A 24,150-nucleotide genomic window follows, 5' to 3' on the forward strand; every position below is an offset into this window, starting at 1 on the left:
TTTTAAAATCTTAAACTTTGGGATATTTATTGTTGATTCTAAATCATCATATTCTGAATTCATAACCTACGTCCCTGAAGGACAGATTCATTGAATAATAGAAAATTTAATTATGATTGCTTTTAAGAAGATTCTTCAGCTGGCTTAGTGATAAGGATCTAGGGAAAACAAATTATTATAATGTATCCTCCCATCAATTGAAATGCTGCTTTATTCAAGTTCTGCAGCCCAATCTTTAATTCACTGTGACCTGCTTTAGGCCCCTGATCACAGACTTGAAAACCTGATCATGGTTGCCTCCCTGCAATCCTTTTTGTCATCTGGGGAGAGAAATCTGGGCATGCAATTTCAAATGTTATTTGTCGGCCTCTGCTTTTCCCCTGGCTGGTTTATATTTTTCAGGCCTTGATTATATTTATCACCAGACAAGAAATACATAATAAGTTATTACTGGGTCATTGGACTTTATGGAGAGATCACGTCAGACCTGGCTTCCTCTCCTCAATTCCCTTTCACAGGAAAAGTAATTTGCCCGCTTGCCTCTAAATGATGCACAGCCACTGAATGGGGAAGAAAGGATGGCTGTGCGTGCAGGCCAGCTCAGGAGTCTGGTGGAAGCATGATGCTTGTCCCTTTAATTCAGATGTCAGTTTCCATTTGAAGAAGGCCTGAAAAGGCTGGCATGGTGAGAATTCTTGGCAGCATTTCTTTGGAAACTCTTTGCAGTATCCATGGATACCCAGTCTGCCGGAAGCAAGGTGCCGTGATCTCTTCAGAGACAACAGACACGTGTGCGTAGAACGAATCTGCACTGCAAAGAGCCGTGCTGCTCTGCCCGGAAATGCTGTTGCATCATAGCCACACTATGTAAAAAGCAGTAAATGGTTGAAAGGCAATAAAGTCTGGTTATTACCGGAGATATGATTAGCAAGAAAACAGAACCATATCAGTATTTTGGAGTTTTGTTTTTTCTCCTGGCATGAAATCATGCACACAAAATAACCCGAGATAAAGTTCAGATATTTATAAGCGGAAGATGTTCTGTGACCCTGGAGTTTTATTGGGATGTTTGCCTGCTGTAATTTTCATAAATCCACACAGAGACTTTGGAAGTTTTTACTGGGTCAGACTTAATACTGGTCACAATCTCAGGTTTTCATTTACCTGCCACGTGAGGATTCACATTTACTCCTAAATCTTGCTTACTGGAATAATATATTTAAGCACTGGGTTTGAAACAGTTGCTTTCAATGTCACATTATCACCATCTCCCTGTTACCAAGTCCAGGCTTGCTCTGTTTGCGAAAAGATGGGCCAATAAATCTGAGACAAGGTATTAAGACAAGGAAGATGACTTTATTTGCAAAGTTGGCTGACTTGAGAAGATGGCAAGATAGCACCTCAAAATACCCATCTTCCCAGGGCCTGGTTGCCAGGTTCTTTTATGGATCAGAGGTGGGGAAAGTGAGGAAATGAAGTAAAAAGACTATTCAGTCCTTGCAATTGTTTCTTAGAATGGCAAGCCTCAGGCCAGGGGATGTATTAGTTTCACTTCCTTAACTCTTCTTCACAGGTAGGCAGCTTCAGGGTATCTCCCCAAGGCAGGTAATTATGTATGCATATAATAACAAAGTGGCAAAGTGTTAGTCGCTCAGTCATGTCCAATTCATTGCAACCCTGGACGGTCGCCTGCCAGGCCCCTCTGCCCATGGAATTTCCAGGCAAGAATATTGGAGTGGGTTGCCTTGCCTTTCTCTAGGTGATCTTCCCTGACCGAGGGATCAAACCCGGGTCTCCCACATTGCAGGCAGATTCTTTACCATTTGAGCCACCAGGAAAGCCCCAAAAGTGGCAAGATGAGGGTTAAAGTCACATAAGCAACATGAATTCAAAATTAACCCTTCCCAGATACATTCTTTTATTGCACCCACCCACACTCCAACTTGATAAAAAGTGAGAGGAGAGGGTTGGGCTTAAAGTTCACAACCGCACCACTGTACAATGAAGTTCAACAACTTTCAGGCTGACATAATTTTGGAACAATGTATAGTGGCAGAACAGTCACTTAGAGCCCCAGTGTTCTCTTCACATTGACTACTGTGAGTGGCGTGGCTTATCAGGGGTGTTCACAGTAAAGCACCCAGTTGTTCTGTTTTCCATGGTTCAAGAGCAGATTTACAAGAAATGTGTAATTTAGGGAAAATGCAGATTGTTTTGCTGACATGACTATCAATAGTCATAGTTGATGAGACACGAATTTAAGATAAAGGTGTAGTGTGAATTTATGAATATTCTCCATCAAAACAACAGGATTTAATAAGTGATAAATGGTTAAATTACCATTAAGTAAGAATGGCTTACTTCAAAAAACCCCAATATTTTATAATCACAATTGACATTGGAATTTTTTATTATTGAGATGTATTTTTGGTATCATACATATTATCATTTCGTATACTTGGTGCTGATCTAGCCTGAAGTTGTTTTGATTTGTTAGCCAAAGGTTATGTCCATTGTGTGCAAATACTATTCAGTACTGTGGAACACTTGATACTACTGCATGTAAGCTGAGCCCAGCTGAGCAAAATAGGGCAACTCAGCAGCTGGTCAAATTGGGATACACTTGCCCGTCAAAGTCAGGGAGACACAGGCAGCTCCAGAGTCATTAGGCAGTGAGAAAATGAGACCTACCAACCAATGACTGTTTTAATTATTCTACTTGAGTGATGTGATTTATTCATCACACATCTCATGGCAGAATGAAAAAAGACATCATGGCCATTATACCATTCCTCGCTCGGAATAATTTTTTAAAAACTTAACAGTTAATAGAGGTGATATGAATGTAGTTTTTATAAAACAGATCAAAATAGAATTTTTGAAGAATGATTTAAAATAAACAGCTAAGATACAGTTTATTTTAGCTTTGAGCATTAACACTCATTTTCTTGATTATTTTTCTACCCAATTTTCAATGCTGTGTTTTCAGATTGTAAGGTTGAGACTATTGTGTGTAGAAATGGGTTGCTGAATGAAGATATCTGTTTATAGCAAAGTAACTGCCTTTTCTAATACAATGCAGTGTGCTGAATGTGGCCACAAGAAGGTGGCGGTGAGTTTATAAGAGGTGACCAGGCCACTGTAGATTGAACAGACAGACCAAGGGCATGCCACAGCAGTGGGCAAGCAACACAGTCACAAGCCAGTTAGATGGGGTTTGGCTTCAGCCAGCAGACTGGAAGGCTAAGTTAGGGAGAATGCCACCACTTCGACTGGCAGAGCTCCTTTGTCCACATTCATCCACTCTGGTTCAAGTTTACATCCCCACACCTGTTGCTCCCGAAAGTCTAGGCCTCGGAGATTCTGTGTCCCTGAACCAGTTTGATTTTCAGTTAGGTATATGGATTGTCCTGCTCCATTAATGTGAATAGAATTTTTTAAAGTTAGCTTTATTTCACTATGTCACAAATACCACTTCTGTCTAAAGGAGATCAGTCCTGGGTGTCCATTGGAAGGACTGACGTTGAAGCTGAAACTCTGATACTTTGGCCACGTGATGCGAAGAGCTGACTCATTTGAAAAGACCCTGATGCTGGGAAAGATTGAGGGCGGGAGGAGAAGGGGACAACAGAGGATGAGATGGTTGGATGGCATCACCGACTCAATGGACTTGGGTTTGGGTGGACTCCGGGAGTTGGTGATGAACAGGGAGGCCTGGCGTGTTGCGGTTCATGGGGTTGCAAAAAGTCGGACACAACTGAGCAACTGAACTGAACTGATCTAATGAAGTTAAAAAATGAACAATGAATGTACTGCTATGCATATTATATGGATTATATATTATTTATAAATAATGTATAGTTATATGTTATATATATTATTATTATATATTATTTAAATTTGGGAGGTTTTTTAGTTGGCTAGTCTGTTGTACATTCTACAGTATACATTTTAAAAGTGTAGCTATGGGATGCTAGTGTCAGGTAGTTATAATAGGAAAAAGGAGTCCAAATGTTGGCGGCTAAACACAAAGAAAGAGAAAAGCCCACAAGAATGGAACAGAAGAAAATCCATGGACTGGAGTGAGAACTTCAGGTGAAACAAACATGCCATTCTTGGCTAGCCCAATTTGCATAGGGCAGGTTCAGATAAATGAATAAAAGGAGGAAGCCAAGACAGATTGAGGCCTCTCCTTTTGGGTCAGCCCACCCTCAGGCCTCGAGGGTGTACTCTTCTTTGCTTGCCAAATAAAACTTACCTGTAACAGACCTGTAACACTGGCCCACCATTTGAAATTTTTGCTGCAACGAGACAGAACCGAGGAAATCACACACTTCCCTGACACTACTAATAATAAATGCTACCTGCTACCTAATAACAAATGTATGTTCCCATTGAGAAGAAAAGAGAAGTTTGTGATGTGGAAGATAAACATTACTGTGGAAATCTGATTGTACTAATATGATGCTTTTTTTTATTTATGTGAGCAGTTTGCAAACTAGAAAGGGTGACAGAACTCTGCTTCTACCATTTTCTAGCAATTCCTTTTGCATCTATTTCTTGCCGACTTAACTCAGTAGTTACCTGAGTTAAACACTATTTTAGGTAGATTAGAGAGAATTTCAGAATTGGAGATTGTTTTAGCATCCTAAGGTAGCAAAGGTTATAATTACCTACATATCCTCTCTTATATTCTCCAGATTAGCAGTAGAAGTTGATTTTAAAAAAGCATCTGCAGAATTACACTACCACCTATCAAGGTCATCAACAGCCCTGAAACGTAAAGAAATTAAGGATTCAAAGTTATCATTAAAATCAATTATTTTAATTGCTCAAATAAGCATACGGAATTAATTGAAGTAGGTGAGGGAGCTCACAAGCGGTTTGAGGATATTTGCAGTGTCATCTCATTCCCTGCAGGAGCCAGTCAGAAAGAGAGCCATCCAGCCGACAGAACTGAAAGGGGGCACTTAGCCTTCAAAGACATGCACTTCCTACAGGAGTCCAAGCAAAAATCAAAGCAAATAATTAACAGCCACAGGTTTGGAAAACATGTTGAATTACACAAAAACAAGGGTCATGACCAATTGTCTACCTGCTGAAATCGACATTTTAAAAGATGACAATCTAGGAACTCTAAAATGGTCGCGAATTCAAATGTAAATCATATAATTAAACTGGGAGGCGAAGCCATTTGAAGAACAAGGTCAAGGCCAAGGTCAAGGCCTGTGTCTTCCCCGCGGGACTGTGGTCTTCCTTCCGGAGGCGCGCGGGCGGGGCGGGGCCCTAGCACTGCAGCTCCTCCCCCTCGGCCAGCCGGGGGCCGCCGGCCGAGCTCTGCGCGCTGGCGTGGGCCGTGGAGCTCAGCACCTCCTCGAAGCTGCCGCCGCCGTGGTTCGCCCCGCCTACTTTCGTCTGAAACGGGCAGAGAGGAACACGTGCAGTTAGCTTGTCATTTTGGTAATTTTTAAAAATAAGATGGATTACTCTGAAGTTCAGAAATACTTGTTTTCTTGAGCGGGCATGCAAAGGGGATGCAAAGGATGCAGAGAAGTAAGTTTCCTTTCACAGAGGGCTAGCGTGTCGTTCATATTTGGGTTTGGGGACTGGACTCGAAACATGAAAATGTACAGCACTCTCTTTGTCTGTCTAACTTTAGCAATATTCTCTTTGTCCCTTCTACATTTGAAATTCTCAGTCCCTTCAGGGGCATGTCCAGATCTGTGGATTTGCACCGTCTCCTCAGTCACCCAGAGAACCAATTTAATCAAAAAGGAATTGAATGTTAGATAAATCCCCCCTATTTTACAAATGTGGGTACTCCTTTAAGTGACGCCAGCTTTTCATTTTGAGATCTTAGCAAGGCAATCTGAAGTTCTGATAAATGTCTCTTGGAAAGCAGAGTGGATCGAGAGAACATGATCTCTGGTCTCTACTTTGAGAGTTGGAGATGAATCATGGCTTAAGCACTGGTGACCTCACATCTTTCCAGGCAGTGGTCTTTATAGGAGGAATATACCTTAAAATGCGAAGTTATGGTGCTTTCAGATGCTCTCTTTTTGTATACTTGTTATTGGCTAATAAGAATATAGTCAGGAAGAAATCAATTTATAATTAAGGAATATGGTTAAGTACTTTGAAAAATTTCTTAGCAAAAGGTCTTTCAAAAGAATATTTAATGGCCCCAAGGGCTTAATGCAAGTCTTACTAATGGTCACATTGGCCCTCTTTTAACCAGTAACAATATAGAAAAACACTTTGAGGAAAAGAAAGGTACAGAATAGATAATGTGGCTATAACCAAAACTCTATCTACACCTCACTGTCACTTATTATGATCACTCACAAAGACATAGACTACACTGAGGAATGTACCTGCTGATTGCTTGACCTGCCGTTTTTAAACTTTAACCAGGTTTTGAAAGCAGTTCAGTTCTTGCAAATCACACACACACTTTTCTCCCACTGTCACCAAAATCCCTCTGCCTCTGTAAATTCCGTTACTAAGTTGAGTTTTTCCACTCTGCTTAGGATTGGAAAACTCATTCTGGAAAGTGACAGATTATAAATATTTTAGACTTGAGAACCACATAGTCTCTGTCACAAATACTCAAATCAGCCATGGTAGAAAGCAGCCAAGATAATATATAAGTGAATAAGCATGGCTGAGTTCCATAAAAGCTGTATGTATGGACACTGAAATGTGAATTTCATGTAATTTAATATTCAAATCACAAAATATTATTCTTCCTTTGAAGAATAATTACCATTAAGAAAAAAGTAAAAATCATTTCTTAGTGTACAGATCACTCAAAAATAGGGGACCCGCTGGATTCAGTCCATCCATGTCAGTTTGCAGACCTCAGGCACAGCAATGATTCCCCCTCTACCCTGTTACCTTAACACTGGGAAGAAGCAGGGGATTGGCTTCAACTACCTAATTTCTCACTGTGCTTATTTCTTCTGAGAGACAAGTCTAATTCAATGTAATCGACTCTATTAATAGTTTCCATCTTCCTCTTTAGTCGCATTCTGTCACACAGACTATTGAGTCAGGTGAATACCAACTACTGATGTTTTCTTCTTGGCTTTGGTTTATTCTTCTCTTCTAGTTTTCAATTTCTCAAATCAAAAAAGAAAAGTAAAGAAGGAGGAAACCACTTTGAAATAAAGCAATTTAGCAAAGAAAGGAGTGGACTAAAGGGGTTTCCTAACCATATGAGTTTAATGACCACACACTACAATACTAAAGTACTGCCTAAAGCCAAGGATGTTGGCTTCCCAGTTGGCGCTAGTGGTAAAGAACTCCCCTGCCAATGCAGGAGACTTGAAAGACTTGGGTTCAATCCCTGGGTTGGGAAGATCCCCTGGAGAATGGCATGGCAACCTACTCCAGTATTCTTGCCTGGAGAATCCCATGGACAGAGGAAGCTGGTGGCTACACGTCCATAGGGCCACAAAGAGTTGGACTCAACTGAAGTGATTTAGCACGTACACATGTGCTTAAGCAGAGATGTGAACAATAAGCTTCTCCTGAACTCTTCCCTTCAAAATGGTTTTTCATCCAAGAATTTGTCACTATGTCCCCCAAATTATAACTGCTCTTAGCAAAACAAAAATTCTTTGAATTACTGAATTGGGTTTCCTGATCTCTCATAATAAAATGTCTAGTTGAAAGGACACAAAGAACCAATAAGTGTAACATGTCTTACCTTATTTGAGGTTTTAATTTAGGCTATACAATGTGCTTATCAAAAAGTAGGTGCACTGAAAATATGTTCTGCTTGACATGGAACAATAGAACAGTTGGAAAGGATGTCATTGCTCATGATTCACTAGAACATGGTAGAACATTCCAAATATGGTTTCATAGGAGCTGATTCTAGGTCTGCTTTCTGTTTGCTTGTTTTAGATGAAATAGAAATTGTGCTTCTTGAGTGTACAGGTGACACCAGCCAAGATTGCAAGTAATACACTGATGTGTATTACAAGGATGTAGGTGGAAAGGACTGCCTTTATAGGATTTTGATGAATTGGCAAGTTTTTCTGGAAAATCAAACTATCTACACAATTGGGTATAAAATAAGAATGATCCACTGAATGATCCATTGGGTACAAATGCCAGATGGTGTGACAGATTGTGTGAGAAGATGATAGGAACGGACCTCACTTCACAGCAGAACATTATTTCTAACAGAACTCAAATATGAACATGATTCCCTTTAAGTGGTGTTTGAAAAATCAACCTTGAAGCACTCTGTGTCAGTACAAATACAGCATAGCGACCTGCAGGTTATTTCACTCATCGTTAGTGATTCATGAGTCTTTCCTTCAGCAGGAAACAGCCTCACGGTTCATAATTGAAGAAAGTTATAGAAGCTTTGGAGAAGATTCAGAACACAACAGTAAACTACACAGAAAATAAACAATGTAAGAAAGGTTCAACATCTACTGTTTAGTCTGGAGAAAAAAAGGAATGAGGAATTTGTAACTGGCGGTTTGACACCAAGAATGATAATCAGCTATTCTCCACTGTCTGTGTGGGCAGGAAAAAGGGAAATGAAGCATTGACCATGAGCCCGGAGATGGGTGGGATGTGAGTCTTGTAAAATCTATGGGCAGTCATGCAGGTATAGGACCTGTTTTCAGGTGGTCTTGACACGGGCTAGCATCCAGTTGGGTGAGTTAGTTTTATGCATGTCTGAGGGAGGAGGCACGCTCTATACCTTCCATCCAGATGAGGTGAGAAAAGTGAGAGGCTGACAGTGTGGATCAAACACTTGAATCATATGTGTCCTGTAAGCTTACCAGATTTTCCTAAAAGCAAAAGTAAATAGGTTGTTCTTTATTCTTCTTTTGCTTCTTCATATCTCCTTCTTCTAAAGGAAACCTTAAAAAGTACAACTTTCCCTGTGTCAGAATTTAGCTAACAACAGAATCCATCGTTCTTGGACTGTCTAAGGCTGAGAACCAAATGTTGAGAAATTAACCCCTAGGGTTTTTTTTAATTTTCTCTTTTGAAACTAGATATTTTGGCAAGAGAAATGTCTGTGACACTGCATGTCCCTCCCTATCAAAAGTTTTCTCTACAAATAGGGGTAATATAATGGCTCCTCCTGGTTCCTAAACAATAAATGATAACGTTGACAAGCAGAGCAGTAGAACTAAACAACTAGAAACTGCTCGTAAGTGAAGTCAATGAAAGCATGGTAAATGCTGTGTAATAATTTCATTCTTGGGCTTTAAACACCTAACCACAGGCCTGGGAAGGAGAAAACCGTGTAAAAACCCTCCTCTAAAGGGAAAGACCCTCCAGCTCAAAATCGATAAGAGAATGTAGGACCTCCAGGAAGGAATTAATTACAATCTCATATCACCTGGCCACACATGTGAGGGCTGCATGATTCAGAAGCAGCTGGGTAATCAGCACATGCCTATATCTGCTCTTGAGCTAGTTAAAGGTCACACATGTTCTTAATTTTCCCAGTAATAGGGAAATATAGAAATGGATTGTATACAAAATAGTGATAATATCAAGATGTAGTTATGTTTAGGTAACACCTTTAAAAAAAATCTTAGTAGCATCAATGATTTTTCCTTTCTATACATTTAAGATTAGACTGCTTCTATGTTTGCTCTTTTATCTTCAGTACATTAATTTATCTATGCTCAAACATGAAATTCAATCAATTTTTTTTAGCACAGTGGAAGTGAGAAATAGATTTAAGGGACTAGATCTGATAGAGTGCCTGATGAACTATGGACAGAGGTTCGTAACATTGTACAGGAGACAGTAATCAAGACCATCCCAAGAAAAAGAAATGCAAAAAAGCAAAATGGTTGTCTGAGGAGGTCTTACAAATAGCTGTGAAAAGAAGGGAAGCAAAAAGCAAAGGAGAAAAGGAAAGATATACCCATATGAATGCAGAGTTCCAAAGAATAGCAAGGAGAGATAAGAAAGCCTTCCTCAGCAATCAATGCAAAGAAATAGAGGAAAACAATAGAATGGGAAAGACTAGAGATCTCTTCAAGAAGATTAGAGATACCAAGGGAACATTTCATGCAAAGATGGGCTCAATAAAGGACAGAAATGGTATGGACCTAACAGAAGCAGAAGATATTAAAAGAGGTGGCAAGAATACACAGAAGAACTGTATAAAAAAGATCTTCATGGACCAGATAATCATGATGGTGTGATCACTCAAATAGAACAAGACATCCTGGAATGTAAAGTCAAGTGGGCCTTAGGAAGCATCTCTATGAACAAAGGTAGTGGAGGTGATGGGATTCCAGTTGAGCTATTTCAAATCCTAAAAGATGATGCTGTGAAAGTGCTGCACTCAATATGCCAGCAAATTTGGAAAACTCAGCAGTGGCCATAGGACTGGAAAAGGTCAGTTTTCATTCCAATCCCAAAGAAAGGCAATGCCAAAGAATGCTCAAACTACTGCACAATTGCACTCATCTCACACGCTAGTAACGTAATGCTTAAAATTCTCCAAGCCAGGCTTCAGCAATATATGAACCATGAACTTCCAGATGTTCAAGCTGGTTTTAGAAAAGGCAGAAAAACCAGAGATCAAATTGCCAACATCTGCTGGATCATCAAAAAAGCAAGAGAGTTCCAGAAAAACATCTATTTCTGCTTTATTGACTATGCCAAAGCCTTTGACTGTGTGGATCACAACAAACTGTGGAAAATTCTGAAAGAGATGGGAATACCAGACCACCTGACCTGCCTCTTGAGAAACCTATATGCAGGTCAGGAAGCAACAGTTAGAACTGGACATGGAACAACCGACTGGCTCCAAATAGGAAAAGGAGTACATCAAGGTTGTATATTGTCACCCTGCTCATTTAACTTATATGCAGGGTACATCATGAGAAACGCTGGGCTGGAAGAAGCACAAGCTGGAATCAAGATTGCCGGGAGAAATACCAATAACTTCAGATATGCAGATGACACCACCCTTATGGCAGAGAGTGAAGAAGAATTAAAGAACCTCTTAATGAAAGTGAAAGAGGAGAGTTAAAAAGTTGGCTTAAACCTCAACATTCAGAAAACTAAGATCATGGCATCCGGTCCCATCACTTCATGGCAAACAGATGGGGAGACAGTGGAAACAGTGGCTGACTTTATTTTTCTGGGCTCCAAAATCACTGCAGATGGTGACTGCAGCTATGAAATTAAAAGACACTTACTCTCTGGAAGGAAAGTTATGACCAACCTAGACAGCATATTAAAAAGCAGAGACACTACTTTGTCAACAAAGGTCTGTCTAGTCAAGGCTATGGTTTTTCCAGTGATCATGTATGGATGTGAGAGTTGGACTATAAAGAAAGCTGAGTGCTGAAGAATTGATACTTTTGAATTGTGGTATTGGAGAAGACTCTTGAGAGTGCCTTGGACTGCAAGGAGATCCAACCAGTCCATCCTAAGGGAGATCTGTCCTGGGTGTTCATTGGAAGGACTGATATTGAAGCTGAAACTCCAATACTTTGGCCACCTGATGTGAAGAGCTGACTCATTTGAAAAGACCCTGATGCTGGGAAAGATTGAGGGTGGGAAGAGAAGGGGACAACAGAGGATAAGATGGTTGGATGGCATCATTGACCCAATGGACATGGGTTTGGGTGGACTTCAGGAGTTGGTGATGGACAGGGAGGCCTGGTGAACTGTGGTTCATGAGGTCGCAGAGAGTCGGACACAACTGAGTGACTGAACTGAACTGATACAACAGGCATCTTTTCAGTGTATATCCAGGGAACAAATGCACCATTACAAAATAATACATTTTATGACTCAGCTTCATTTTGCCTTCATGCTGTTCTGTGTTCAATATGTGAATGGAGTAGACAAATCTAAATAGTTGAGGGGTGGTGGATGGCAGGATAACCCATGGAGCCAAGTTTATTTCTACTGATCCATGGTTTATTTCTACTGATACACCAAATCAGAGGAGCTCTGAGCTGTTACTGAAATTTCCCTTACATTCTAAATTCAGAGTTCATATATGGTTTGTCCTATCCACATTCATCTATCACATATCTGCTTCTTGAGTAATAGCATTAAGAGTTTTAACCAGCAAAGAGATCAATACAAACCCCAATTCACTTGAATGCACAATTCACTCCTGAATGGTTTATATGAACAACTTTGTACATATATAGTAACAATATTCAATACTGTTTTTATTTGTAGATTTATATGTGAAGAAAAGTGACTTGGTGCAAGCCTGCCTTCTTGGCTGCACCAAATGCTGGTGGCCCCGCCTTTAGAATCAAGGAACTAAGCTTTCCTGATTCATGAACCCCATGACACAAAATTTACTTCATCTGTACCTTAAGGCTTGTGACAGTTGTCTCAACCCTCTCCTCAAATGATTTGAAAGTAGGAGAATTCCTAAAATAAAAAAAGAGAGGTCAGCTCCACAGACCTAGCTGTCTTAGCAACTGTGCTATCTGGTTTCTACTCTTGTTTGCAAACATCAGCTCTGCACCAGAGCTAGTTGTTGGTTGGGCATCTACACCAACCATGTTTTAAAAGATATTTCACTTCTGCTAGGTTAGATCCAGAAACCATAACCTACCATGGGATTTTTCTAAGTAAAATAGTCAGATGCTCAGCTATAGAATAAATAATATAGCATTTGGCAAGAATACAACTGGCATAATTCCATGTTGAACCATAAATCATTTCTAGTGAGTCAAAGAAGTGATAGCTTAATTTTTCATTTACTAATTAATTATTTCTATCACAATACGCCTTTTCCAAACCCAGTTATTTTATAACCACTGGAAAGTCTATCTGAAGAATGTCATGTTCAAGTTTTCCCACATGGAATTTTAAAAGTCATTTATTTTTAGTGAATGTGAGACAAGACAGAAATAGCTACAGGGGAAAAAAGGTTCATATGTTTTCAAACTTTAAAGTTTTTAAGTTTTAAAACTAAGTATTTTGTCAGTGTCCAGGAAGCAGTGTTTCTGAAAGTCAATGCCTTCTTTATTTTAGGTTGAAATATACTCATTACTTGTCTAATGCTTGATCAAAATGGTGCTATTTGCATGTGTTATATTTCCTTTCAAAGAAGATACTTAATTTGTTCTTACTAGACAGAACCTTGCAATCTATTGACATTTTATTTGTGACTCAGTCATTGTGTTAAATAATCTACATACCATGTTATACTTCTAAGATTTAGATTTTTCATTTTGTGCTTTTTGGTTTCCTATACTGTATTTGTCTACATGAAATTATGGGTTAATGACAGCATTACCCTTAAAAGTGATATCAACCAAGTTCAATGATAGCAACTGAGTCCAACTAAGGCAACTGGAACTGTCATCATTTTCAGGTCAAATAATTCAACTGAATGTTACTATATTTGATAAGCCACTTTCTAGTCTCTCTTGAGTGCAGAAGAAATAAACTAAGAGAAATGACCTAAGGAAACTTTGTAAGGGAGAATGGTTATCAAACATGGGCTTCATTGTGTGGTGTGGGCTATAGCATGGCTCTAATACTATCAAGAGAAAACTAACGTACAGAATATGTTTTTCAATGAATTTGTTAGAGTTTGTCTGTCAGGGCTGATACTTTGGATGCTCAGAAATGCATTTGCATCCAGGTTGCATGAATTAACAATGTTGAGCCCCGAGGGGCCAAATACATCTTATATATGACTCAAATATGAGTCAAATTCCTATGAGCAATCCTCCACAGTACCTGTCTTATGATGAAACATTAGTGAAACTTCATGGAATGATTCAGAAGTATTTTATTAGCACCTTACTTCCAATGCACATTTTATTTGGCCAAGCTGGTCACATGACTACCTGTTACCCATCAGTTGTATAGGACCACAGTGGGCAGACACTTAGTTCATCCTAATGGTTCATAGTGTACGTTAGTTGACTAAAATCCTTTTTTAAAAAAAAGTTAATTTCAGGCAAGCTCATAAGGAACACATTTGACCCATAAGTCATTTGATTATTTCTGGCTCCCAGAGGAAAGCCATACTAATTTTTTTCAAGCCTTCTTGGGACACTCAGACAAAATTTAACAAGTAAGGAAGCTCAGGGCTGCAGGGTGCACTGGTCAATGTTCTTATGCTAGGGGAGCAAGTCATCCAAATATAAACTAAGCCATCTATGCTCTCTATTTTCCCCCACATTAGGGAAGTCAAATGCTCTGGTCCAACTTGCAAAGTCACAACATAGCCCCCAGTGTAGAAGAGACATCAGCAGGTATAATAAAATAGACATACCTCTAATCTGATTATACTTGAGTGCATGCTTGGAGAACAGGGAGAAACTGCAAATAACCCTAGAAAGAATTTGGCTTCAAAGTGCTCGAACTATTTAGAGTAACTGAGCTCTCTCTAGAATGTAATCACACCACAATATGTAATATAAAGCTAGAAAGAAGAGACGCAGGTCTGAATGAAGTGAGGGAGGCTCCAGGGGCTAGATGTCCTCCCACTGAGCTCCTCCCCAGAGCAGCCGGAGGGTTCCTGGAAGCACCTTGTGAGGAGCCCGAAGTCTGGTTCTAGCCCTTTATTTTTAAGTGTGATGAAACTGCTATCACCAAAATGATCTTCCCAAAGCTGCCAAGTTTACTCCTAGCAGAACTGGGCTCCAACCTGCATCCTCTGACTCCCAATCTAACATTTTGATTTTATCTGATCGTATCACTGCATCACACCAACTGGAAGCCAGAGGAACACCTTTCTCCGGAGTTTCCAGCTGACCAGTAAGCTTAATGGCATTTTTATTGTTCAACAGACTCTTTACTTTAATATATCCTTTAATCCTAATGTTATCCTTTCTAGAACTGTAGCCCTCTTTGTCTCCAATTTTTTCCATTTAATGCTGTGGCAATAAAATGATTTCCCCCTTTACAGGTGTGCTTGGAATGTTCCAGGCCCCGTACTGAGTACTTTATGCAGAACATACATCTCACAACAGCCATTTGAAGTAGATAGATTCTCATTTCTCCTAGTATACGGGCAAGAGAATGGAGATTGAAGTAGATTTGGTAAGTTTTCCTAGGTCATACAAATCAGGAACTGCTGGATTTAAACTAGTGTGTCCAGTCAATAGCCCGAGCCCTCCAAACTACAGTTTTTCTATTGCATTGTCAGCCTTCTTTTCCTGAGGGCCATCAGAAAAGAGAATATAATAGGTCATGGCGCTTCCCCTCATATAAAAAAGGAAAAAATCCACAATAAAAGTAACACTTCAAGCACATTCTGCATTGAGATTATGTAAACTCATTTACACACATTACCTCATCGCAGGCATACTTATGGAATGGCGAATCGAGTAGCTTCAGGGCAAAAGCAGATTAAAGGGGAAACAAAAACAGAAAAAAGAAGATAGTACAATATAAGTATATGAGAAACTCCTCATTCACAGTTTTAAAACAGCAATTTCAACTATCTGAAGTATTCCCTGCCCTCCCCACCAAGATGATATTTGTTTTTGTTGGGTAGGATGGGCCACAATCATTTCCAAAGGAATAAAGGAAGAGCAGATGGTCGGTGGCTGCATATTATTTTACTAGGTTAGCCAAAATGTTCGTTCAGGTTTTCTGCAAGATCATATGGAAAATCCCAAACAAATTTTTGGCCAACCCAATACTTTCCCTGTAAGCCAGGAAATCTGAGAAGAGTGTCTGGTTCCCTCCAAGTCAGCTCAGCAGCCCATGTACATGACTCGGGGGACATGACTCCTGGTCCAGCTCCCTCCTCCTGTTTCAGGAAGACAGTCAGGGGCAAGCGGCAGGGCCCAGCAGGCAGAGCCAGGCAGCTAACAGCTCATCATCCCACGTGAAGCTCATCAGACTACGCAGAGTTAACATGAGTCAATCAAGGAAACACGCCAAGTAAACACACTTCACACAGTCCAACGTGGGAGCAAGGGTTTCCGCCTCCATCCTAGGACAACTGGTACAAGGATCAACTTTTCTGAGACTTCTAAGAGCATCAGCTCTCTTACCTTTTTAATCCTACAGCGACTGACTCATTGTCCCTCTGACTGACTGACTGTTATTTCTATGTGAGGAACTTTTCTGAGACTTCTAAGAGCATCAGCTGTCTCACCTTATGAATCCTACCGAGATTGATTCATTGTCCCTCTGACTGACTGACTGTTATTTCTATGTGAGGTCCACTTAGAAATCAGGGTGTGTGGAGGGAGAAAGCAAAATGGGGTTCATTTTCCTAGGCAAGCATTCCCTCATCCACTTTCCAGCACAGTTCCTGCCTGCTCCTCTCCCAAGCTAACAGGTAAGGGATCAAATCCACCCTCACCTTCCCCAACAATATCCACTGAGGTTAGGGTTAGTAAATTTACTAGAACTTTACTAGAACTCAGAAAGAAAAGGACAAAGAAATGAAGCGGAAGGGAGGTGGGAGGGGGGATCGGGATGGGGAATACATGTAAATCCATGGCTGATTCATGTCAATGTATGACAAAAACCACTACAATACTGTAAAGTAATTAGCCTCCAACTAATAAAAATAAATGGGAAAAAAAAAAAGAAATGCAGCGGATATTTACAGACACTCCATTTAGAAATCATAGGCAAAATATTTCTTCATAAATTACATTTAAAAAAGAGAATTACTAAAAGAAATCCATGAACATTATCAAGCATTCATCTCTTAAATATAGGTAGTTTTCTTAGGAAAAGAAATTTTTTTTAATTTATGTAATAAAATCCCACCCCAAAGGAGGCTTAATTCAGAGACCTGGGGCTGACAATTGCACATGTGTTAACATTTGTTCTCTCCACTTCACCTTCAGAGGGTACAGAAAGTTGAAGGTGAACTGTCTGCCTAAATAACAGTTATAAGAAGTTCAGAAAAACACGACAGTCTAGAGGAAATAATTCTGTTTCTCGACTTTACTTTCTGCCAGCTTCATATACATCTGCAGTGCACAATTTTCACTTTCCTTTTCTTCTAAGGACCTCTGCCAGGTAGACTGGCATGATGCAGAAAGAGATCCCTGAGGATGACTCAGCAAGTGAAAGTGATGCATTAATAAATGATTCAGAAATGAGACAAACAAGTGCTGAAATAGATGCAAACACATTAGGTGCCCTATACTCTGTAACTCTGGGGTCATGAACACTCTCAGGAAAAGAGCTTTGGGGCCGAGGCACGCCCACCATGGTGCTCTGGGGAGGAAGGGAGCTTTGAGGGAGGGAGCCAGTTGGGCCCCCCGGGGCAGCGCTTACCCGATGGAATGAGACCTGCAGCCATAGCAGCACCGGAAGAAAAGCAGGAGTAAGGTTAGCGCATCAGGATGCAGAGAAAGGACCACACTGCCCGCTGTCCCCTTTCAAGAGCCCCAGGGAAAAGATAAGGGACCCCATTCATTACTCTTTTTGAATGCACTGGCTTTTTAATGTCTTCACAATTGCTTTACCAACTCTTACATGCTGTGCTTCTCACTGTTTTTCTCATGGCTATAGCTGGATTCTCTGTTAAAATTACATGCCTTGTCCAAAGATTTCCTCTCCACTAGCTTACACACTGTTTGAGCGAATTCACCCAGAAGTGCAAAGAAGATGGCAACATTATTATTATAAAAATGATTTTATAAATAAAATGATTTTATTATTATAAAAATAATTATTATTTTAAAAATGCAAATAGCTTGCATTTCTTCACAGAGTTCTTTCATAAATGTGACTTTGTGTTAACCTCAGAGAAAACCATCTGGTTAGGTAGTTATTAGCCATGTTATCCAGCAGATGGAGAAGGAGGCAGAATTCCGTGACTGGGCTGAGGGGCCTTCACTTAGGGGTCGTCAGGATAAAAGGAGGACCTCAGCTCAGGAAATATTATTTATTTTTATAAAACATCTAAATTAAATCTTAACATAGTGCTTTTCACTCAGTTATTAAAAGGTCCAAATTCTAAGTTTTGGAAATCTGTGAGTATTAACTTATAGTGATTTTAAAGAAAAATTGAGAGGTCCTGTGTTTCTCCTGAGGTATCTAAATTTTTCTGGCAATTTTTTTGAACAAATTCAGAAATGTGTTCCCCGAATACACAAAAAGATATTATGATGTAACCAACAAAATAAAAAATAATATATTAATACTTTCAAACTGCAAAGGGGTTCAAAGTAAAATGCCTGAGCCATGGCTGATTCATATCAATGTATGACAAAACCCACTGGAAAAAAAAAATAAAAAAAAAAAAAATAATAATAATAATAATAAAAAAAAATTAAAAAAAAAAAAAAAATTTTTAAATGTCCCCACTATCATTTTATAAACTGGCAAATTAATTTGAACCCCAAATTGAAAACCCACTAATTGTTCTCATTTAAGAATCGTTACTTTATTAAACTTAAGTAATTTTCAAATACAACTTTTACGTATATTATTTGTTCTAGTATAATCAAAGGTAATAATCCTTTGTAAAATTTGTTTTCACAGGGACTTATCCTCATTTATATATAGATGTAAGATATTTAGCTTGAGAAAAATATAGATCGGAAAATATAGGTCTACAAAATATTACAGGATCATAGTTGAATCTCTAGTAATAAAGACTACATTTCCCAATATTTTTAGACAGTTTATAATGGAAGTGTTGTGTCCTCTACACAGAGCAGTAATTAATGAAAAGTTTGGAACTCCTGGGAAACAGATTATCCGTTATGCTAAAACAAGGCCACATTGAAGCGGCAGGAGAGGCAGTCAACACACCTTGATATTATGCCCAGTTTATGCAGGAACATGAGTGTGTCAACATGCTGTATGTGTGTGAAACACAGTCTTCATTCTTTATAGCTCATGAAACACAGTGCACTCCTGTTCAGGGACTCTTCCTAATTTCTGCCCTGAAGGGCCACTTTGTAACTGAGATAGTTCCTTAGTAAAGGTAAAAACTAGCATTTATTGAATGTTTAATACATGGCATGCTGTCTTCTGCTACTGGCATAATAACCTGATGACACTGTTACTCTTATCTACACTTATAACTGAGAATACCCAGGTACAGGTAAGCTAAGTTACACTTGGCTTCCTCAACACCTGACCAGTTGAAATCAGATCACCTGGGAGCTTATTTCAAACAGATTCCTAGATGCCATCCAAGACCTACTGAGGTTCAATCTCAAGAGAGAGAGGTGGAATCTAGGAATATGCATTTAACAAGCTTCAGAGGTGTCTGTAAAGTCTCCTACAGTTGGAGAAACACTGTTCCTGTTGGCAGTATTATGCCACTGTGATCATTGATTCAACTAAGTATGTGGAAAACAAATTCTATAAACATGACAAAATATATTTTCTTGGATATAACTGGTGATAAGGTCTTTCCTGTTTTAAGGAATTATTTAATTAGTTTAGATAAATGCTTTCCTGCCATTGAAATGACTGCAAATTTTATTCTAATAAAGTTAGGGTTAATTAATAATCCAAAATGCTTACCAGTTCATCACACGCTGCCTCTGAAGAATTTTAATTGCTTTTCGTTATTGCTTTATTAGCAAAAATGAAGATAAAGCAATGTACTCAGATTCATGCATATGTACTTACTTAATTCTAGCCTCATGAATGCCAAGTTCTTAAGATGATGCATGAATGTTGGGCACAATCCAGTAATTTTTGAAGTCAAAAAATAACTTAAACACAAAGATATAAATATTTGCCTCTAGGCATCAAAGCTGCAGGGTAATACAGAAAGCAATAATTTAAGAATCCAGTAAAATAATATGCACATAGTTTTTAAAAAGAAGAAATATAAAATGTACTTGAGAAGTTTTTAAAAATTGAACTTGATTTTTAGAGACAAAAATGACACTGATTTATAAAGAAAAGTCTCCTAAGCATATCAGCCTAATTCAAAATAAACTATGATAGGTATTTAAATAAGCAAAAAAATATGAGAGCAGCAACTGTATGTAAGGTAACTTTCTAGAATATAATATAAAAAATTAAAATGGTTAATACTACATTGTTCTCAGTTCAAAATCTTGATATGCACCCTAATTTTATATAACAAATACTGAAAATAACCAAAATGTGCAAAGGAACTGTTTTAAAAATTTTGGTACAGCTATGCACTGGAAGATAATACATCTACTGAAAATGAAGATGTAATAAACATTTATTAACATATTCACAATATATCGCCAAAGTAAAGAAAGAATATTACCAGGTGCATATATCCATTTATTCTTTTTAGAATAAAAGAATAAATATCTATATATTTAGCATAGGAAAAATATATATATACTAGCTGTATGTGTACAAAAATGTAACCAAGAATAGTTTATCAGAGCATATTCACTGAAAGCATATTTTAACTTAGTTCAAGTTACAGTGATTCAAATTCAGTGTGTGCTGCATTCTTTTGGAATCTCTCCTTATTACTGGTGATTAACAGTACCCTCTGTCTTCCATTTTTACTAAATAGTAGAAAGGGCATCCCTGGGATCAGGTCCACTAAACCGACCTTTAGGTAGAAAATGTCCCAATATAAAGATGTATCTCAGTCACCAATACTATCAGCCACATAAAATTTTAATTCAATTAAAGAAAAGAATGCTTAGGAAGACTAGTCATGGATAATGCCCCTCCTTGTCTCTGAAAGCCCAAGGCCTAGCCTCTTCCGCATGGTTCTTTCCCACGGTACCTCATGTCTCCAAACTTCTTGCTGATGGCCGTCCCAACGTTGCTGAAAGCTGCAGTTGCCTTCTGCCCCGCATGACTCAGGGTTTCATGTGTTTTCTTGTAGCTAGAAATAAAACAGAAAAATAAGAACAGCTTATATATCAAGACCGCCCATAATACATTCATAGTCCTCCTCTCCTGTGTACTTAGTCGCTCAGTCGTGGCCGACTCTTTGGGACCCCATGGGCTGTAGCCTGCCAGGCTCCTCTGTCCATGGGGATTCTCCAGCAAGAATACTGGAGTGGGTTGCCATGCCTTCCTCCAGGGGATCTTCCCAACCCAGGGATCAAACCCAGGTCTCCCACATTGCAGGCAGATTCTTAACCATCTGAGCCACCAAGGAACTTTTGAAAACTCCCTTTCCAAAACAGATTTAGGAAGATGATCCACAGAAGCAATTGCTTCTGTTTGTTGGGGAGGATGGATTGATGGCTGCTCATCACCAGGAAAGTCAGACCATGCAATCTGAATTCAGTAAAAAGACACATTTGTAAGCCTAGATCTGAAGGTGCAGATCTTTAATCACAAATAATGGAACTGCTCCAATAGTAGAAAATTATTCTTAAAGAGATGTGTTAACTCTATGAAAAGACAATAAAAGTTCTAGCCATCAAAGCTGAGATTAGAGAATGCATATTTCAAAGAGAAATGTAAGCTTTTACTATTTATGTGGGTAAAAGGAACCATAAAAAGGCAAAATAGAACTAGTACTTATTTTGTAATATGGAGAGAGGTTGGAATAAGAAGGGTGAACAATCTTAAACTAACACAGTGACATTTTTCAAAACAGTTTTAGGAATACAGTACTGCAATGATCTGTTCCTAAGCCTATGTCCCCACAATGCTGACTCCCCAAGGGCAGGGAATCCATTCATCTTTGTGTCCCTAGGATCTGGTTGCAGGAAAAAGGTGAAACTGAATAAATACTAGATGAAGGAATCAGTGATTGAAGAAGAAGCTCCTCTGTGGCTCTGAACTGGGAGTCAAGGCAGTAAGAACAGAGCGGTGTGATGGATTATAGAGAGAGAATGGACAGACTTGACAATACGTGACTAGAGACAAATGGAACAAGACAAAAAGATTGGCTTCAAGTTTTGAGCATGGTGGCAGGAAAGGCAGTGGTGTGTCCACTGGGCTGGGAAATTTCTAAGCGTTAGTTAATAAAGCAGAAAACAAAAGCTCCTAACCTGAGGGAATATGTAAGTCAAGTCACTATGCTGCTCTGCTTAGACTTACACAGAGCTGTATGTATTATATTGGATTTCCCAGGTGACGCCAGTGGTAAAGAACCTGCCTGCCAATGCAGGAGACATAAGAGACGTGGGTTCGATCCCTGGTTCAGGAAGACCCCCTGAAGGAGAGTGTGGCAACCCACTCCAGTATTCTTGCCTGGAGAATGCCATGGACAGAGAAGCCTGGTGGGCTACAGTTCTTAGGGTCACAAAAGAGTTGGACATAACTGAAGCAACTCAGCATGCATGCATGTGTATTATATTTAATATAACTATATATCAACTGAACCAAAAAATTTGAACTGATTTTTTAAAAATTATTATAAATGAGATGGTTGGATGGCATCTCTGATTCAATGGACATGAGTTCGAGCAAACTCTGGGGGATAGCGAAGGACAGGGAACCTTGGTGTGCTGCAATCCATGGGATCGCAACTGAAAAACAATTATTATAATGTGCATACCATCATATTCCAATATATGCTGTTCCCAAGTAAGTTCCCCAAAGCTCCCTGCTTAGCCTAGAACACTTTCATGCACCTCCAAGAAGACTATGTCCTATGAAATCCATTATGTGGGAACTTCCCTTATCCCTCCACCCCTTCTACCTCCCACAAGTCATCCAGCCCTAAATACTATCAGACTCTAGGCAAACGCTTTAAAACACCCTTGTTGGTTTTCCTTGAGACTGAAATCACCTTAGTAATATGGTATTCTATTATTCTTTTTTGTTAGCAGGAAGAAACAAGTCTATAATGTTATCAGCACCATATGTTATTTATTTACACAATGCCTGTGTTTTTAGGAAGTGTAAAAATCATGTGTTATCTAGATGATAAAATCAAACCAAACATTCATTACTAAACAGACATTTCCTAGGGAATAGGGAAAGACACACATTATACATTACACCCTAAGAGAAGGGCCCCTCTGGAGTTAACGCACTGCACAGACCCTGTACCTCATGGTGCATCCTAATTGGGCTTGATCTTAAAACTGAATAAGTAATATACATCCCCATCCAGATGCTAGAAGCCTCCATCTTGAGAAAGGGTCCTTCTGTCAGGCCACTGATAACCCCCAAGGAAGTCAGCACAGTTGCACTTTACACCCTTCACCGTGCCACGAAAGTCTGTACATAGTTCGTGCTGCGCTCAGTCATGTCCAACTCTGGCGACCCTAAGGACTGCAGCCCGCCAGGTTCCTCTGTCCCTGGGCTTCTCCAGGCAAGAATACTGCAGTGGGTTGCCATTTCCTTCTCCAGGGGATCTTCCCGGCCCAGGGATCGAACCCACGTCTCTTACGTCTCCTACACTGGCAGGTGGATTGGATTCTTTACCACTACGCCACCTGGGGAGCCCACACAGTTCATACTACTAACATTTAAACCTGTTTTTCAACTCTACTGCATAAAAATATGTTCAATAATATTCAAATAATGAAAAACAACTTAATGCTAACCTTCCGATTGACCTGACAATCCTCTAATTTAAAAGGAAGCAGTATTTAGCATTTTAGATGACTAGCATCTCTTATTTTAAGCTAAATGTGAATTACACCATTGCTGAGTTCCATAATTGACAGAGCAGGAGACTAAACCATCTTCCTTAAATAAAAGTCAAAATGTTAAGATATCCTCAGGTTGCTGTCAGTTGTGCCCTGGGAGGTGGAAAACTCAAGAGTATTTGCTCTAAGAGGTCTGTGTTGTGTGCCTCTCCTCAGGGTTCCCATAACCCCCTCTGCACAGGTCTTTCCAAACATTGTTCCTTTGTGCTACAGTTAGGGTTTTTGAATCCCTCTCTGTGACTTATCTGAACTTCCTGAGGGTGGGGACCACATCTTGTTCATCATCACTGTATCCCCAGTGCCTAAAATCAACCAGAGCAAGAGCCCCAAGAGGCCAAAGGGAGGAAATAAGAGTCCAGTTGGATTTCCTGACTTCAGATACAAGGTGCAAAGTCAGGAGTTTGCAGTGTGAACTTTCCCCTTCTAGAGAAGAGCCATGGCGACCTTAAAATGAGTGAGGGAAATTTGTCCTTGCGTGCTCTAAAGCAACTCCAGCAAACACCCGCTTTGGGGGCATATGGGCTTCCTTGGTGGTTTAGAAGGTAAAGACTCTGCCTGCAATGCAGGAGACGCAAGAGATGCAGGTTCCATCCCTGGGTCGGGAAGATCTTCTGGAGAAGGAAATGGCAACCCACACTAGTATTCTTGCCTAGAA

General features: G+C 39.5%; 1 protein-coding gene across 1 annotated transcript in view; it reads right to left on the reverse strand.

The window, feature by feature from the left end:
• Positions 1-5,286: 5,286 nt before the first annotated feature.
• TPD52L1 (TPD52 like 1) overlaps positions 5,287-24,150 on the reverse strand; it is a 91,979-nt gene continuing 73,115 nt past the window's right edge. Inside the window, exons 4-8 of the mRNA XM_061131662.1 lie at positions 20,660-20,761; positions 17,245-17,259; positions 15,289-15,327; positions 12,342-12,402; positions 5,287-5,415 (exon numbers count right to left, since the gene is read on the reverse strand). Of these exons, the coding sequence (XP_060987645.1) occupies positions 5,287-5,415; positions 12,342-12,402; positions 15,289-15,327; positions 17,245-17,259; positions 20,660-20,761 (346 nt within the window). The remainder of the gene's footprint in view (positions 5,416-12,341; positions 12,403-15,288; positions 15,328-17,244; positions 17,260-20,659; positions 20,762-24,150) is intronic.

The sequence above is a fragment of the Dama dama genome, chromosome 28 (genome assembly GCF_033118175.1).
Source record: "Dama dama isolate Ldn47 chromosome 28, ASM3311817v1, whole genome shotgun sequence".
Lineage (NCBI taxonomy): Eukaryota > Metazoa > Chordata > Mammalia > Artiodactyla > Cervidae > Dama > Dama dama.